Source organism: Oncorhynchus keta, chromosome 19 (genome assembly GCF_023373465.1).
Source record: "Oncorhynchus keta strain PuntledgeMale-10-30-2019 chromosome 19, Oket_V2, whole genome shotgun sequence".
Taxonomy (NCBI): domain Eukaryota; kingdom Metazoa; phylum Chordata; class Actinopteri; order Salmoniformes; family Salmonidae; genus Oncorhynchus; species Oncorhynchus keta.
In genome coordinates this window covers 28,478,515-28,494,555 of record NC_068439.1, presented here as the reverse complement: position 1 = coordinate 28,494,555, position 16,041 = coordinate 28,478,515, and the positions used below count along the sequence as shown (strand labels likewise).

The 16,041-nt window shown below is 40.7% G+C and overlaps 1 protein-coding gene, 1 long non-coding RNA gene and 3 other non-coding genes across 5 annotated transcripts; 4 read left to right on the top strand and 1 right to left on the bottom strand.

Moving 5' to 3' along the window:
• Positions 1-2,655: 2,655 nt before the first annotated feature.
• Positions 2,656-10,912, bottom strand: LOC118397730 (ras-related protein Rab-39B-like). The gene is made up of 2 exons (XM_035792627.2): positions 10,533-10,912; positions 2,656-9,435 (listed from the first exon to the last, which is right to left on the bottom strand). Exons 1-2 carry the CDS (start codon positions 10,745-10,747, stop codon positions 9,000-9,002), a joined length of 651 nt encoding a protein of 216 aa, XP_035648520.1. The 5' UTR covers positions 10,748-10,912; the 3' UTR covers positions 2,656-8,999.
• A 1,060-nt stretch (positions 10,913-11,972) lies between these two features.
• Positions 11,973-14,958, top strand: LOC118398042 (uncharacterized). The gene is made up of 8 exons (XR_004828551.2): positions 11,973-12,045; positions 12,933-12,991; positions 13,201-13,271; positions 13,449-13,506; positions 13,688-13,741; positions 14,011-14,087; positions 14,228-14,311; positions 14,496-14,958. It is a non-coding gene; the product is annotated as an uncharacterized LOC118398042 (long non-coding RNA).
• On the top strand, positions 12,717-12,852 carry LOC118398897 (small nucleolar RNA SNORA16B/SNORA16A family). Its single transcript, XR_004828718.1, has one exon. It is a non-coding gene; the product is annotated as a small nucleolar RNA SNORA16B/SNORA16A family (small nucleolar RNA).
• LOC118398896 (small nucleolar RNA SNORD103/SNORD85) lies at positions 13,038-13,117 on the top strand. Its single transcript, XR_004828717.1, has one exon. It is a non-coding gene; the product is annotated as a small nucleolar RNA SNORD103/SNORD85 (small nucleolar RNA).
• LOC118398910 (small nucleolar RNA SNORD99) lies at positions 14,355-14,427 on the top strand. The gene has a single exon (XR_004828731.1). It is a non-coding gene; the product is annotated as a small nucleolar RNA SNORD99 (small nucleolar RNA).
• Positions 14,959-16,041: the final 1,083 nt, after the last annotated feature.

Here is a 16,041-nt window from a genome sequence, read left to right as displayed (position 1 = left end):
TTCAGACCCCTTGACTTTTTCCACATTTTGTTACGTTCCAGCCTTATTTTAAAATAGATTAAATCGTTTTTTTCCCCGCATCAATCTATACACAATACTCCACAATTACAAAGCAAAAACATTTTTTTTGTTGCTAATTTGTTAAAAATGTATTATATAATTATTCAGACACATTACTCAGTACTTTGTGTATATGCACTTACAAAACATATTTTGGGGGAAATTATCATTTTCAAATGTATTCTATTTTATTCAAGGATATTGTTGTTACAGAATATACGTGTTTACTGTGATTAGGGCATGGGAATATAAGAGCTGGGCTAAATTAACAAACTAGGCATGCATAGTTTACCGCATGATCCTCATACCAAAGACTAGTCAAACTCGTGTTCCTGAAAGTGAATTCCAATGCACTGTAGAATGACTGTGTAGCTTAATAAGGCATATTTTCCTTTTATTCAGCCTAAATGCGACATTTATAGGCATGTTGTTGAAGTGCTATTGTTGATGTGTTTTTGAAATGCTGATTGCTCCTGCCAGCCTGTAGCTTGTCACAAATAAGTCACAATTTGTTTCTTAAATGGCAGGCTATAGCCTTGAAATAATAATAATATAGCCTAAATAATTCATTTTCGTTCCTTCTTAGGCTACCTGGTTTGCTCCTGACTGACTTAGTATGTAGTTTAATTGCCTGTTGAAATGTTGAACCTCAAATGAAAGTGACAGAATCACACATTACTTCCTTCGCAAAGTACATTTTATAAAGGGCACAAGACGAGACCCAAATGCAGGCACAGGAGGCAGATGGTAGAGCTCCAATATTTATTAGAACAAAGGGAGTAGGTAAAGGCAGGTCTGGGACAGGCGAGAGTTCATAAACCACGTGAGAGTCCAAACAGTAACGGACGATAGGCAGTCTCGAGATCCGAGTACAAAACAGTACAAGGGAACAGGCAGAGTGGTCAGACAGGCGGGTTCGGAGTCAGGACAGACAAGGGTCAAAACCAGGGGGACTAGAAACAAACAGAGACTGGGGAAAAATAGGCCAAGGAAAACCACTGGTTGACTTGGCAAAGAAGATGAACAGAGAGACAGGAAACACAGGGATATATACACCGGGAATAATAAGCGACCCCTGGAGGGGGTGGGAACAATCACAAGGACAGGTGAACCAGATCAGGGTATGACACATTTTTTGTCTCCTCGGCTATAGTTGGTTGTACCGCAGCCTATGAATGTCAAAAGGGGAACAAATAAATCCCAAATGCATCAGAGTCTTTCCCGGCATTTTACAGCTTGTTTCTAGCACAAATCATTGCCGACTAAAGCGTCATTATAGATTGCTTTATGGCATGTCCATTTCTGAGAGCCACAATACTCTCACACCCTCACATACCCCCTTAATTTGAGCCCTTTTTTTTTAACTTAACACACCAAGCCCTTCACTGACGCTGAGATACTTAAGGAGTGCATGGTGATTGAAGGAATTGGCTGACAAAGTCTATGGATAGTAGACTATCATTTAATCTGTCAAACAGGTAGGCCTACCTCTTATTTCTTGAATAGGAAGAAATAGGCTCCAACACAAAGCCCTCTTGTTGTTAGTAGCCTAAAGTCAAATGAAAAGAAAGACAGTTTATCCGAATTAGACCTTCTCCAAATTGTCAAATTTCAGCAGCCAGGTGCTGTCCATTTTCACAGCTGCCACTTCAAAGTATATACAGTACATTAAGTTATATTGCTTATTGTGAGGTCAATAAATAGCTTCGTTATGGGCAAATAAATATATATTTTACTCAAATCAATTATAGCAGTAGCAAGCTTACCTCTGGTCCTCTTTCTCATCTTTGCTCTCTCTCTCTCTCAAACTGAACAGGACATCAGTAGGCCTAGTCCGCTTACACAAATATTACATTTTCTGACATATAAAAACATATTTTCAGAAGAAGCTTTTGACTCGCCTACTGAAGTGCCACCGTACACAGCACATCCATGGGTTAGGCAGCACAAAACGGTTTACCTCAGCAAGAGCAGAGCAGGCCAGGCCTCATGATTGGGATAGCCTATGCATTATTTTTTATGTCACTGACCTACACACAATACCCCATAATGTCAAAGTGGAATTATGTTTTTTGGAATCTTTATAAATGAATTAAAAAGGACATTTGAAATGTCTTGAGTCAATAAGTATTCAACCCCTTTGTTATGGCAAGCCTAAATAAGTTCAGGAGTAAAAATGTGCTTAACAATTCACATAATAAGTTGCATGGTATCGCTCTATGTGCAATAATTGTGTTTAACATGATTTTTAAATGACTACCTCATCTCTGTACCTCATCTCTGTACCTCATCTCTGTACATATACAATTATCTGTGAGATCCCTCATTTCGAGCAGTGAATTTCAAACACAGATTCAACCACAAAGACCAGGGAGGTTTTCCAATGTCTCGCAAAGAAGGGCACTGATTGGTAGATGTGAAAAAAGAACATTTTAAAAAACCCAGACAATATCCCTTTGAGCATGGTGACGTTTTTTAATTCAACTTTGGATGGTGTCTCAACACACCCAGTCACTGCAAATATACAGACGTCCTTCCTAACTCAGTTGCCAGAGAGGAAAGAGACCACTCAGGGATTTCACCATGAGGCCAATGGTGACTTTAAAACAGTTACAGAGTTTAATGAATGTGATAGGAGAAAACTGAGGATGGATCGACAACATTGTAGTTACTCCACAATACTAACTTCATTGATAGAGTGAAAGAAGGAAGCCTATTCAGAATAAAAAATATTCCGAAACATGCATCCTGTTTGAGACAAGGCACTGCTGTCACGCCTACTCCCACTCCCCCGCTCTAGCGCTTGACTTCGCCGGTATACTGACCACTGGTCCTGGAAACCATCAATACGCACACCTGCACCTCATCATTGCCTTGATTAATCTCCCTTTATTTAGCCCTCAGTAGCCTTAGTCATCAGGAGTATTGGTTTTGGTCACATTCACTACAGATCTCCTGTTTTGTTTATCTGCCTTTCTTATCATTAAACTCACCTTCTGCACCTGCTTTCTATAGTTTACAACTGCAAAAAAATTGGCCAAGCAATTCACTTTTTGTCCTGAATACAAAGTGTTATGTTTGGGGAAAATACAATACAACACATTACTGTGTACCACTCTCCATATTTTCAAGCATAGTGGTGGCTGCATCATGTTATGGGTATGCTTGTAATCGTTAAGGACTAGGACGTTTTTCAGGATAAAAATAAACATAATGGAGCTAAGCACAGGCAAAATTCTAGAGGAAAACTTGCTTCATCTGCTTTCCACCAGACACTGGGAGATTCATTCACGTTTCAGCAGGACAATAACCTAAAACACATGGCCAAATCTACACTGGAGTTGCTGAGTGGACAATTTACGGTTTTGACTTAAATCTACTTGAAAATCTATGGCATAATTGAAAATGGTTGTCTAGCAATGATCAAAAAACAATTTGACAGAGCTTGAATCAATTCAAGCAGGTGTGGAAAGCTCTTAGAGACTTACCCACAAATACTCACAGCCGTAATCGCTGCCAAAGGTGCTTCTACAAAGTATTGACCCAGGGGTGTTAATACTTGTTTAAATGAGATATTTCTGTATTTTCTATCCAATATATTTGCTAAAATTTCTAAAAGCATGTTTCCAGTTTGTTATTATGGGGTATTGTGTATAGATGGGTGAGATATTTTTTTTGAATCCATGTTGAAATCAGGCTGTAACACAACAAAATGTGGAATAATTCGAGGGGTATGAATACTTTCTAAAGGCACGGCAGGCTATGGATTATTTGATTGAGACCATACTAGGAGCACTTACATTTACATTTACATTTAAGTCATTTAGCAGACGCTCTTATCCACTTGATATTGCACGCCCAGCAGAGAATCAGGGATGAGGGACAGCATCAAGCACACATCGAGATATGATAAGCAACTCATTCTCAAACAGTGATCAATATAACATTTAATCGATTACAAAATACTAAACCTTCCCCTGACTGAAATTGTAAAAGCATGACCCTTGCACATTTTCCTCCTGGTAACAATTGTGTACTCTCTGACCCTTCCCTTACAAAATGTACCTTCACCATCACTTTCATTAAAGATCTTTAAAAAGATCTGATCATATAAATCCATCAGGTCTTTCTTTCATTTAACATCATATTTATTTGACTTTTCACCACATATAAAATAAGCACAATCATTCAAATGAATTTGCTCATTTAGCATGTGTGTATCTGCATTTCTTCCCTCCAGATGAGTCTTTAAGGACCACATGTGTTTCTACCATAAGTCTATATATGGTTTCTACAGGTGAGCTTGGACAGGAGCGGGGGGTAAAAGTGAAAGCAATATCAGTGAACAGCTTCATTTTCACAAGTGATATTAATCTGTTATTGATTAGTTATTGATCATTTATGCCAACTAACAGTTGTGATTTTCAACAGAGGCTTATGAAAATGAAAGCACACCAATATTATTACCATACACAGTTGTATGTTTTTCAGTTGGAGTGTAGTCATTTATTTGCACTGTGATACAGATGAGTGGGTCAGGTATGCAGTTCTGTTGTTACCCAAAGAGGGCGTCACAACCCTAGCATGGAGATGGTCAATCAATATGGCACCATGGACATAATATTGTTTATTGATTGAATACCCTTTAACAGTAGAGTGAGTACCTTGCACAGAACATTTAGAATAGAAAATAAATAACATTTATTTTGTCAAGCTGTGATCTGTGATTGGACTCAGTCAGAGGCTAAATAGAAGTATCAACTGTGCTGCTGTGTTGCTGTGTCTAGTTGTAAGACTCCCCAAAAAGAGAATTTGCAAGTAAAATGCATTAGTGATATGTCATATGTTGTTGTACTTTCAAGGACCTGTTGGATACTACTAATTTAATTAGATTGTTTTGTCAATTGGTATTCAGATTACACTATTATGATATAACTATCATCACAATGAATGTCATAAGGTGAATGCACCAATTTGTAAGTCGCTCTGGATAAGAGCGTCTGCTAAATGACTTAAATGTAAATGTAAAAATGAAAATGGCCACCATTTATAATCAACTGAACACTTTCCAAAGCATCAATTATTTTCAATTTTCTGCTCTAAAATCTAAACATTTCTAGTTATACTGGCAACGTGTCAAGATCCAAGCTCAATCTCTTCTTTCATGTCAATTTAGCCTGAATAGGCTGTTGAATATAGCTTGTGCTCCATCTCAGTGACAGGGGCCTTTCTCTAGATACACCTTGTTTATAGACCATCGTCGGGCATCATCAGCACCACAGCTTCCTAATTCCTGTTTTCTTCCTATCTGATGTAACAATACAGTCAATAAGAATCCTTATCAAAGTCAGTGCTCAGGAATAGGTTGCATTCAATGACAAGCAGCTATATCACAGCACATTTGATCATTATTATAAGCATAAAAAATACAGCTGTACAAAATAAACCCTGTTAGAAATGACACAGCAAGCTGAAAAAAGGCAGCACTACATACAGTAAGGAACATGGTTTGTCTCTAACTCCCTTTGTGGCTTAGAATGAAAATATTTTCTGCTTTTCAAAAGGAGTTGAATTGTGATGACCAAACAGACAGCGGCCACAACATAATTATAAACAGGGTAAACATTTATGAGTGTGGGAACAACTAAACTACATTTGCATCAGACTTTGTAAAGAAAGAGGCAAGACATATTTTTTGTCAAGAAATTGTATGCTGAGGCTTTGCAAGGTGTTTACCAGTATGTATGAAAAAACTCCCAAAAGATTAGTTACTTAGACATTCCTTTCAACAAGTCAAGTCGCATGACCATGATACTGCCCATATGCTCCTGTGCCTTGCCCAATAACCACTGGACACAAAACCAACATAGAACACAATATCACATAAAGTCACATTTGCTGAATGCACAATGTCTCTCCTGCCATCTACAGAGTGTGCAGGGTGTGGAGATGGACAAGGTGAGCTGAGGGGAAGGAAGGGAGGAGGGACCAAGCAAAGTGAGCTGTTATCTAGACCCTGAGCCATGGTAACACCAGTCTACAGCCAAGTCTCAGGTCAACTGTTATCTGCACTGAGGTTTGCAGTATAGAGGTAGTAGTCTAGGGAAACTAGAGAGTTATCTTCCTGTGCCTCTCTGCAGACCGAAAGGGCCTATAGGCATGGCAAGATTATGTCTGTCTTGATATTGGAACCATTCTGATGGAGCATGGAGGCCATTAGGGTCTGAAAAGTCATGTTCTAAACCAGACAATGTAATAACACAGAGTTTCCCAAACTCAGTATTCGGGAGTCCAAGGGGTGCACGCTTTGGCTTTTACCCTAGAACTACACAGCTGATTCAAATAATCAACTAATAATCAAGCTTTGATCATTTGAATCAGCTGTGTATTTTTAGGGTAAAAACCAAACCGTGCACCGCTTGGGGTCCGAGGACCGAGTTTGGGAAACCCTGTAAAAAGCCAAAAAACCCTTAAATTAGTATTACGGTCACAAAAGCCCCACATTTAATCAATTTGGGCCGTCTTAAAGTCTTAAAGAATCGGCATCAGCCAGTACCTCTTTCCAGTTAAATGTTGTTTGGGATGTTGTTTGGGATGTTGTTTGGGGTGGTTTTCCCCCTTGAAGGCCCACCTTGGAAGGTTTGTTTTTGTTTTTTAATATGACATATACAAATGCAAAGACCATTAAAAGGGTTTGTGGCTTCAGCAATGTTCTACAAATGATAGATATGTAAAAAAAAAAAAAAAAAATAGAAAACATCTGCTCTGATGTAGGAAGATCACAACATGATGCAACATGAACAAGATTTGGGTTGTGTGCAATTACATAGATTAGCAGTCTACAGGACCATATGAACAGAGGAGGGGTGGTGGTGGTGACTCATATAGAGTACAGTTTATTCTCCCTGCCTATTATCATTGACCTTTTAACACCAGAGGTAACCATAGCCAGTGGGGTAATGTAAAGTACTTAAGTAAAAAATACTTTAAAGTAATACTTAAGTCGTTTTTGGGGGGAGGGGATCTGTACTTTACTTTACTATTTATATTTTTGACTACTTTTACTTTACTACATTCCTAAAGAAAATAATGTACTTTTTTAGTCCATACATTTTCCCTGATACCCAAAAGTACGGGTTACATTTTGAATGCTTAGCAGGACAGGAAAATGGTCCAATTCACACACTTATTAATTAATTAATTTTTATTTTACCTTTATTTAACCAGGCAAGTCAGTTAAGAACAAATTCTTATTTTCAATGACGGCCTAGGAACAGTGGGTTAACTGCCTGTTCAGGGGCAGAACGACAGATTTGTACCTTGTCAGCTCAGGGGTTTGAACTTGCAACCTTCCAGTTACTAGTCCAAAACTCTAACCACTAGGCCACCCTGCCCTGGTCACTAAACATACATTCTTTGTTTGTAAAGTATGTCTGCGTGCTGTCGTGTGCCACCTGGTTTGCTTAATATAAGCAATTTGAAATTCTGAATACTTTTACTTTTGATACTTAAGTATATATTTGCAATTACATTTACTTTTTAAGTATGTTTAAAACAAAATACTTTTAGACTTTTACTCAAGTAGTATTTTACTGGGTGACTTTCACTTTTACTTGAGTCATTTTCTATTAAGATATTTTTACTTTTACTCAAGAATGATGATTGGATACTTTTTATACCACTGACCATACCGGACATGATGTACAGTCTCAGGGGACTGCAGGCAGAGCAACAGCACACACATGCAAACACACACACACACACACACACACACACACACACACACACACACACACACACACACACACACACACACACACACACACACACACACACACACACACACACACACACACACACACACACACACACACAGGAGACCAGAGTCAACCCACAACAATGTAATGGGAGTGATGCCAGATCACAATAATGCATTGTCCACCAGTCAAGACCTTGCCTGCTTAAGAATCCAATAACTCCTGTGGCAGCAAAGGGCATCCAGGAAGGAAAAGGATGCTGCCAGGAAGGAAAAGGATGCTGCCAGGAAGGAAAAGGATGCTGCCAGGAAGGAAAAGGATGCTGCCAGGAAGGAAAAGGATGCTGCCAGGAAGGAAAATGATGCTGCCAGGAAGGAAAAGGATGCTGCCAGGAAGGAAAAGGATGCTGCCAGGAAGGAATAGAATACATACTGGAATACCCCAAGGCCTGATCGCTGTCACGCAGGTGTCTCGGGCTGCGTTTACACAAGCAGCCCAAATTGTCAAAAGATCTCTTCTCAATGGTTAAAAGAACAATAATTGGGCAAAATATCAGGATTGGGCTGCCTCTGTAAATGCAGCCTCTGTGTCTGCCTTACCTAACTGGGCCCAATGCTACCCAGGTGATGTTAAACTGTGTAGGTTTAGCATGTACATGTATGATGCTATTCCACTGCAAGGATTTACTCTGGTGTTTGGCCTAAAGACTCAGACTTTTGTGTTTGTAGAGAAGCGTTTGTCACATCAAGATGTGTACTTCAGGATGTGTATCCCACAATCCCATCAGAAAACAGCCCCATCCTGACCTCTGGAGGAACTGATACAGAGAGGAAAGGCAGGCTAGCTACACTAGGCATATGGTGACACGTGCACACGTGACAGGACAAGGGCCTTACTTTAGACCATGGCTTAGTTTCAATGGGAAACTGACTAAACTGTGAGATGATGTGAGATACTTGTGGAGATAAGAGAGGGGGAACAACAGTGGAGACATGAGTCGTGTTTATTAGGGAACGCATCGGAACACGTTCCAGAACGATTCGCAACGAAAAAGATACATTTGCGTTTCTTAATGGACAATTCCAGGTAGTCCCTCTCTGTTCCAATCCGTTTTCTTCCGTTTGGTGCGTAATGAACATTACCCTTGATGAGGTCAGAGGTCAGGGATCGAGGGTCAGTCTCTCAGCAGTTGCAACTCTTCTCCCTCGGCTCCACCTCAATGTCCTCATCGCCCGGGTACAGGACCCTGGTAGTGAGGCCACTCTTCACCCCATCCCATCCGTCCCTCGTGGTGATCTGCCCCATCTTCATCAGCTCATAGATGTCCCTGCTGAGCAGCTGGAAGGCCCGGTCCACGTTGCTGTTGCACTTAGCCGACGTCTCCACATAGCGTATCCCCATCTCCGCCGCCAGCTGCTCAGCCTCGTCCTGCGTCACCTTCCGGTCCTTGTTAAGGTCGCTTTTGTGGCCAATCAGGATGTAGACCATGTTGTGCGGCAGGATGTGCTCGCTCACTTCCTTGTGCCACTCCCTCACGTGGTCGAAGGTCTTGTGATTGGTCAGGTCAAACACGAGGAGCCCGCCCACTGAGTTACGGTAGTAGGAAGTGGTGATGGACCTGGAAGATGGAGAATAGGAGATGTTACAATTCAGCTCTGATCCATAGTAAAATGTGAATTTAAACAATGCTGACTTGAATCTCAGTGTAACCCTAAACAAAACTACACTCATAGCATGACAACAAACATATAGGAGTTGGCAAAACAGCGTAACAAGATCCGTGACTCCTTGCAGGTCCAGGGAAAGACATTCATTTTGGCTTACTAACTAAGGAATGATAACTGTACACACCTGTAGAGACAGTTCTTTCATGCCACTGAGAATCTCTTTTAGGTGTGTACTGTGAACCTCTTATGGGAAAACAGTCTTTCTTCCATAATATTCTGTCAGAGACATCCGGGTTCAGCTTCAAGAGGAAAAGGAGATCTGAGAGCAGTCTACAAACACAGTTCTAATGCTCTTAGAGGAATAGTATTTGAGACTGGGGAATGAATTATGTTGTTAACATATTTTTTTCAACTACAAGTTACACTGGCTCCTGGATGGATACTGTATGTGCCTAGGCATGGCAGACTAGGCTACATAAAGGCACATTACTACATGTATGTAACAGAGAGAGCCATGCCTCGCTGCTTCACAGGCCATCTCAGCAGTAACAAACCACACTTGCAGAATAACCGGATTTGACTGTCACCCATCCAAAGACAGGCATCAAAACCGTCTTATCATTGTATTAAAACAGGATATTTGTGTATTACACAAAACAGTATCAAGGCGAGGTTTTTGCCCATCATCGGTGAATAAATCCAACTGATGATACGACACAATTTAATGACTGTTTTTATGATGGAGATTGAAGTAACGGCCTCAGTTATTGCAGTCGTACCGTAAAAAAAATGACTGACGATGACTGACCTCGTTCCTCGTTTCTCTAATAATAAACTATTATTTTTCTCAACTGTTATTCGCCAAAATGGTAAACCGACCACAATAGATATTGTGAAGGCTGAGGCGTTTTAGTTATTTGATCCATATAGGCTAATTTATACTGATGGAAATAATTAATCAGTTGATCTTGTCAAAATATTATTGATAACAAATATATATATTTGTATATATATAAGCCTAGTATAACATGAATTGTCTATATCTCACCTAAATCGTTCCTGTCCAGCCGTGTCCCACAGTTGAAGCTTGATTTTAATCCCTGGCTCGATGTCTAGCGAACGGGCATAAAAATCAACACCGACCGTTGGATCCGCTACATCGCTGTAAATTCCATCTGTAAACCGCTTCAGCAAAGATGATTTCCCTACGGTCGAGTCTCCTAGCAAAATTATCCTGAATTGATATTGCCACAAAATATCCATGGCATGGCTAGAGATAGACCCAGAATGGTGGCGGTTCCGAAACAAAGCAGCGCAGCACGTTGTGTTTACAAAGCCAGTGACTGCTGCTGCCTACTGCCTTCTGGTCAGACAGAGATGAGAGTGCCAGCGAGCAAAGGGCGATAGTGCTGCAGTCATGTGATAGGCTACCTATGCACGGGATTTATTATAGGGCCTATTGCTTCAGAACACCACCATAAAAAGAAAACAACGTCACTTTATGTTATGACAATTCTATTGCTTTATTTTAATTTAGTCTAGCCTATGGGCCAATGCTACAAAGCGTCATTTCGATAAAGAAAGTATGAATCTTACGTGTTTCTGATGAGGCCTATAAAGCGTAAAAATATAGTTAGATAGCACATGATAAGGCACTCTGTTATCCGACTCTCAAACTGGTGTGAAATGCCATGGAGCCTATGCCTGGTCCATCTATAAATTGCTTAATGACTTGACATGGTCATGACGGCATAGCATGAGCTGTATGCTAAACCATTTCATGTGCTGTGCACGAATTGTGATGCGCATTACATGGTAGACTATTGCATGTGTTGAATATGGTCGCTCGAAAGGCTATTCATTCCTGGCTTTTCAATTAAAACAGTGGTCCCAGCAGTCATGGAACTGTCCATGGTGCTGAAATGCCGAGACCGTTTTTTTGTTGTTGCCGTTGGCACATCAGTTTGTTGTGTTGTTGACTTTGCTCATTTGAAATCTAGTTTTCACTTAGGCTTTCCTTACAGCATTGATTAAAGCAAATACCTTCAACACTATTCGCCTACCAAAATAATATACACCTCGATTGCATATATGGCCCACAGGCCAACATATCTATTTGAAAATCATTGAAAATGAGACGTTTATCCCACTGACCTAAAATAGTACAATCAACCTCTTGTCTTGGTCAGAACTGCATTGGCCAGGCGCAATAAATTAGCAAAAGCTTCAAGTGAAAATGTTTTTAGTTTGTTTGCATCTCTTCAAACCTCACATTTCTGGTTGGCTGTTCAATTTTCTTTTAACCTGTCTATGTTCGTTGTATTATTTGTTTATTATTTGTTCGAACTTTTATATCAGTAGCCAATGCATGCATTAGCTATCTAATTTATGCCACATTAAATAGCTTAGATAGCGGTCTATCGTTGAGAGGGAACCTCATATCCCATCATACATCTCGTCCATGTGACATATGTGGACCAATCGCCAGGTTGTCCCACACTATATAAAGCAACCGACAGCGCATTATCAATCTCTTCAATTCCAGCTAAGTAACAGCGGTGGTAAGTCACACTCGAACGAATCATCACTCGGCGTGTCTGTTTTATATGTATGAGTGAAGGATCTTTTATTTGCTAATATCACATGTTTTGAGAGACGTGTAGCCACGTGAATGTTAGAAAGCAGTTTCTGATATTTTGCCACCGGTACCTAGCTAAGCTAACTAGTTAACTTCCGGCGGGACCTGCACTTTCTTGTGACCTAGTTGCTTATATAGCTAGTTTGCTAAGTTTAACTATGGATTTGTCAACCTTGTGGTAAAGCATATGTTAATCGTAAATCTGTGCTATTTCAGGCACATGTACCTTACTCGAGACGTTTTATTGTTAGTTGACTATGCCAGTTTCCACGTGGCGCTACTGCACGCGGCCCTTAACAATGCAGATTCCTCACTATTCCGGCTGAATCTTTCAACAGCAAATATTTGAACGGAGATCTTTACGTTGTAAATTATCAGTAACTTTTTTTGGAGTATTGGCCGTTTTTTATTTTTAGTTGTATTCCATTTTGTACAGCGTAAGTCTACACCGCTTGTTAACGGTATGCTTAATGTTCCTGAGCGTACCGAGGTTTTTACAATTTATTTTTAGGTACACTTTAAGTCATACGATCAACCCTACTTGGCCAATATGGCTAATCACAGAGCTGGAATCTGTTCAACCACTCTATAAACACAGGCACCTATCGAAGCCGTTCCTGCTCATTTGTAGCAGACTCGGTCAACAGGATGCCAAAAACATTACTTTCACCGACGGTCGCTGTGCAGTTCGACAATAACTGACACCGCAACATTAAGGGGAAGGACATTCCATGTACAGTTGTTCCTAGAAAGTGTTAGTCACGACGGAGTAAGACTTCTAATTGGCTTGCTTCCTTCCCTATGCTCTAGGTCCATTATCTTCTGAACAAACCCTAGACGTGGATGATGGTCAAATGGTTATGCAGAAGGTACATACATTCTCGTTGTTTTAAAGATTCACCCATCGACCCTCATTCTGGCTGTGATGACACACTTGCCCTCACTTAGAGGAGTGCCTCTATGCTGAGAACCTCTTAGTACTCGTCTGAGCCAAGATTTGTTGTTGACTAAATTCAAGTTAATGTAGGATTTAGACTACTGTTTTTGCCTGATTGTAAATTTCTAATTCTCTATACAGGATTACAATTTCAATCTGCGGGGACTTCAAAGACCTGGATGAGAATGAAGTAGTGGACATTCTGATGGGAGGTAATTCAGGTGTCTAGCAATGTGTTCGTGGCCTGCGACTAGCCCTCACTTATGATACCTCGCTGTTGAACTTTATTGTACTTGTCTGAGCCAAGACTTTGCATTGTTTGTTATATGGGTTTTGACTGCTGATAATGTGTAGCTTTTACCTTGACTAATTGTCTATGCTTTCTACAGGTGTACAACCGTTGCACAGACCAGTGGGATTGAAAATTAACCAGTGGACATTCTAAAGGTAATTCAAATTCTGGCTGTAATGGCACTTGCCCTCACTGAGAGGAGTGCCTTGATAATGAGAACGCCTTAGTACTCAACTTCTGAGCCATGTCTATTGACTAATGTGTTTTGCTGTAAACATCCTCAAAGCTTTGGCACTGAATTGGGCAGAGCTTGACTGTCACTTTGTTTCTCATCAGTTATTGTGCCTATTGGAGGTGTGATGGCCCCATCAGTGTGGGATTGAATGGCTGGTAAGCCCCTTGTGTTCAATGCCTGGTCCCCATGGTGGCATGCTATCCTAAGGACCCGGGCTTTGCCTGTAGCCTCTGGTTCTCCAAGTGTATGCCAGATAAATAGGGAGTCTTTGACTGTCCTGGCCTCTCTGTGCCTGAGTTAGTCACTCTACTGTCATACAGATTAAATTGTGACTTTACACTACTGTTGCATAGTTTCACAATCCTGCTTTTAGGTGGCTACTGAAACTTGTGCACTGCTGAGTTTCTCTAATGTCTCTCTGCAGGTATGGAGGTACAGGTGTGCCTCAACACTGCTTGGACATGCACCAATCTGGGTTTTGATGGGTGTAGGGGTCACTAGGTATGTACTACTTGTGTTTTCTGGATGGTCTTTGACGGGCATGGTGCTTTGATCAATGATACTGCTTATGGCTCGTGCTGATATTGGACTTGGCTCAAAGCCAGTCCCTCGCCGTAATATGAATACACTTTCATTTGCAGTTCTTGCAACTGGCTCTGGGTGACGTGACCGGCACTGACACACTACACTTCCATGGTTATATGGCCCTATTCCAGGGTTTTAAGGTATGTCTTAAGCACAAGAGGCAACTCATCATTATCGACCTTTTCTGATCTATGATCGATACCTCTTAAAATGTGACTGTTGGATGAAACATGCGGATATGGGACTGAGATCAGAATGTCACCTTCAATGTCTATATATGATACATTGTTTAAGCCACTAAAGCAATACTTTTTTCATTCTCAGGTCTTGGTACACCAACCAAGTTGGATGAGGCCCCATCTGTACACCAAGGTGTTTCCCTGGCTTGTCACTGCTTATCGGTTGCATCGGGACATTGTTAGGAGACCTGTTCAGAATGTGTGAAATCGTTGGTTGACTAACTGTTCAATTGTGTGGGACTTTGTCTCAACCTGCAACCAACCTGCTGTGCATTTCATCAATAAATATAACAATCAGTTAGTCAACTAATTAGATTCCAGCTTAACTTAGACCTGGAGGTCTGTTGACAAATTGCACATAAATGCTAAAACATCTATCGTAGCTTTGTGAAACTTCCGCATGAATGTTTTTTGTCCTGACAAAACTGGGGGACTCCTTGAAGTTGAACTTAACAGGTACATTCTGTCATTCAGGGCAAAGCCCCACTTTTGTGAAATAATTTGCCATTAAAATCTATTTTCAAACAATGTAAAGAAAGCTACAACCATGGTCTTTGTTCTTGTGTCGAAATGCATGTGTGTTGTACCGTGATTGACCAAGTGTTCTGTCATTCATGGACGCATCGTGAAGTCTAGGGGTGGTGCTCAAATTCTAGCCCCTTGGCTACTGCCATGACGTTGCATTAGAAATGCTCAAGGCCATTGGCCACAGTGATGTTATATGTACAGTGGCTTTGACTGGACTGATCATCACTTAAAGCTTAGCTAGCAGTCCTGACAAGTTTATAATCTATTGGCAAATCCTTTTTGATCCTTGCCATATGAAGAGATGATCTGTAAAAGGCTGTTGGAAATAAACATTACAGAAGGTGGTTTAGAAAACTGTTAGCCTGTTCAGTGGACCGTGGGCTCAAGAAGGGTCCCTTCTGTGGTTTAAAAAAAAAACCTTTAACATTGGCTGTTTAACTGGCCGCAGAACGGCATCTGAGTTCAAGACAACTGGGGGACGATGACAAAAGCACATTTTGAGCTTTCATCCAACTCAAATAGGAACTCTGGCCTCTTTCTAGCATTTAAGACCTTGAGGCATTTCACATGATTCAACAGTTCCCAGTGGTATTGAAAGGACTATAAATCCAGACAGACACTTTGCCTACAAAGGACTGCTGTTCCACCTTTTGAAGTGAGCACAGCACAAGGGGGGTCTTGTATGCTGCTGCATAAGTGATATTTGTATACTGTTAAGTAATACCAAGCATATGTAGCCCATCACCTTTGGTCTATTTACCCTTAACTTTGCCTACAACCTGTTGAGAAATGTAATCAAATATTAAGGGCTTTGTCTGCTTATGACTATGTACAGGGAGAACATTAAGAGTGACCCAAGTTCTGTATTGTCGACCACACCTGTCTTAATCGAAATTAGATTGCCTCGCACAAACTACAGCATAAATATTTTGTCTGCAGGAAACACTTTGGAAAAGCAGTAAATTAATCTGAATTAACTTTCGCTGCCAGACAAGTATGTTGTGAGCCAGGTGTAGCACTGGCTGTTGGTACAGCTTTATGTAGGCCCGAACAGTGCAATTCATGTATTTAGTGTTGTGCAGTGGCTTTGCTGACATGCATCC

What these genes read in the sequence shown, in the direction of transcription:
- LOC118397730 (XM_035792627.2), bottom strand. Translation starts at nt 10,747, where the DNA reads ATGGATATTTTGTGGCAATATCAATTCAGGATAATTTTGCTAGGAGAC. An exon ending in GCTGGACAGGAACGATTTAG is followed by an intron (nt 9,436 to 10,532) that starts GTGAGATATAGA and finishes TCCATCTTCCAG; the next exon opens with GTCCATCACCACTTCCTACT.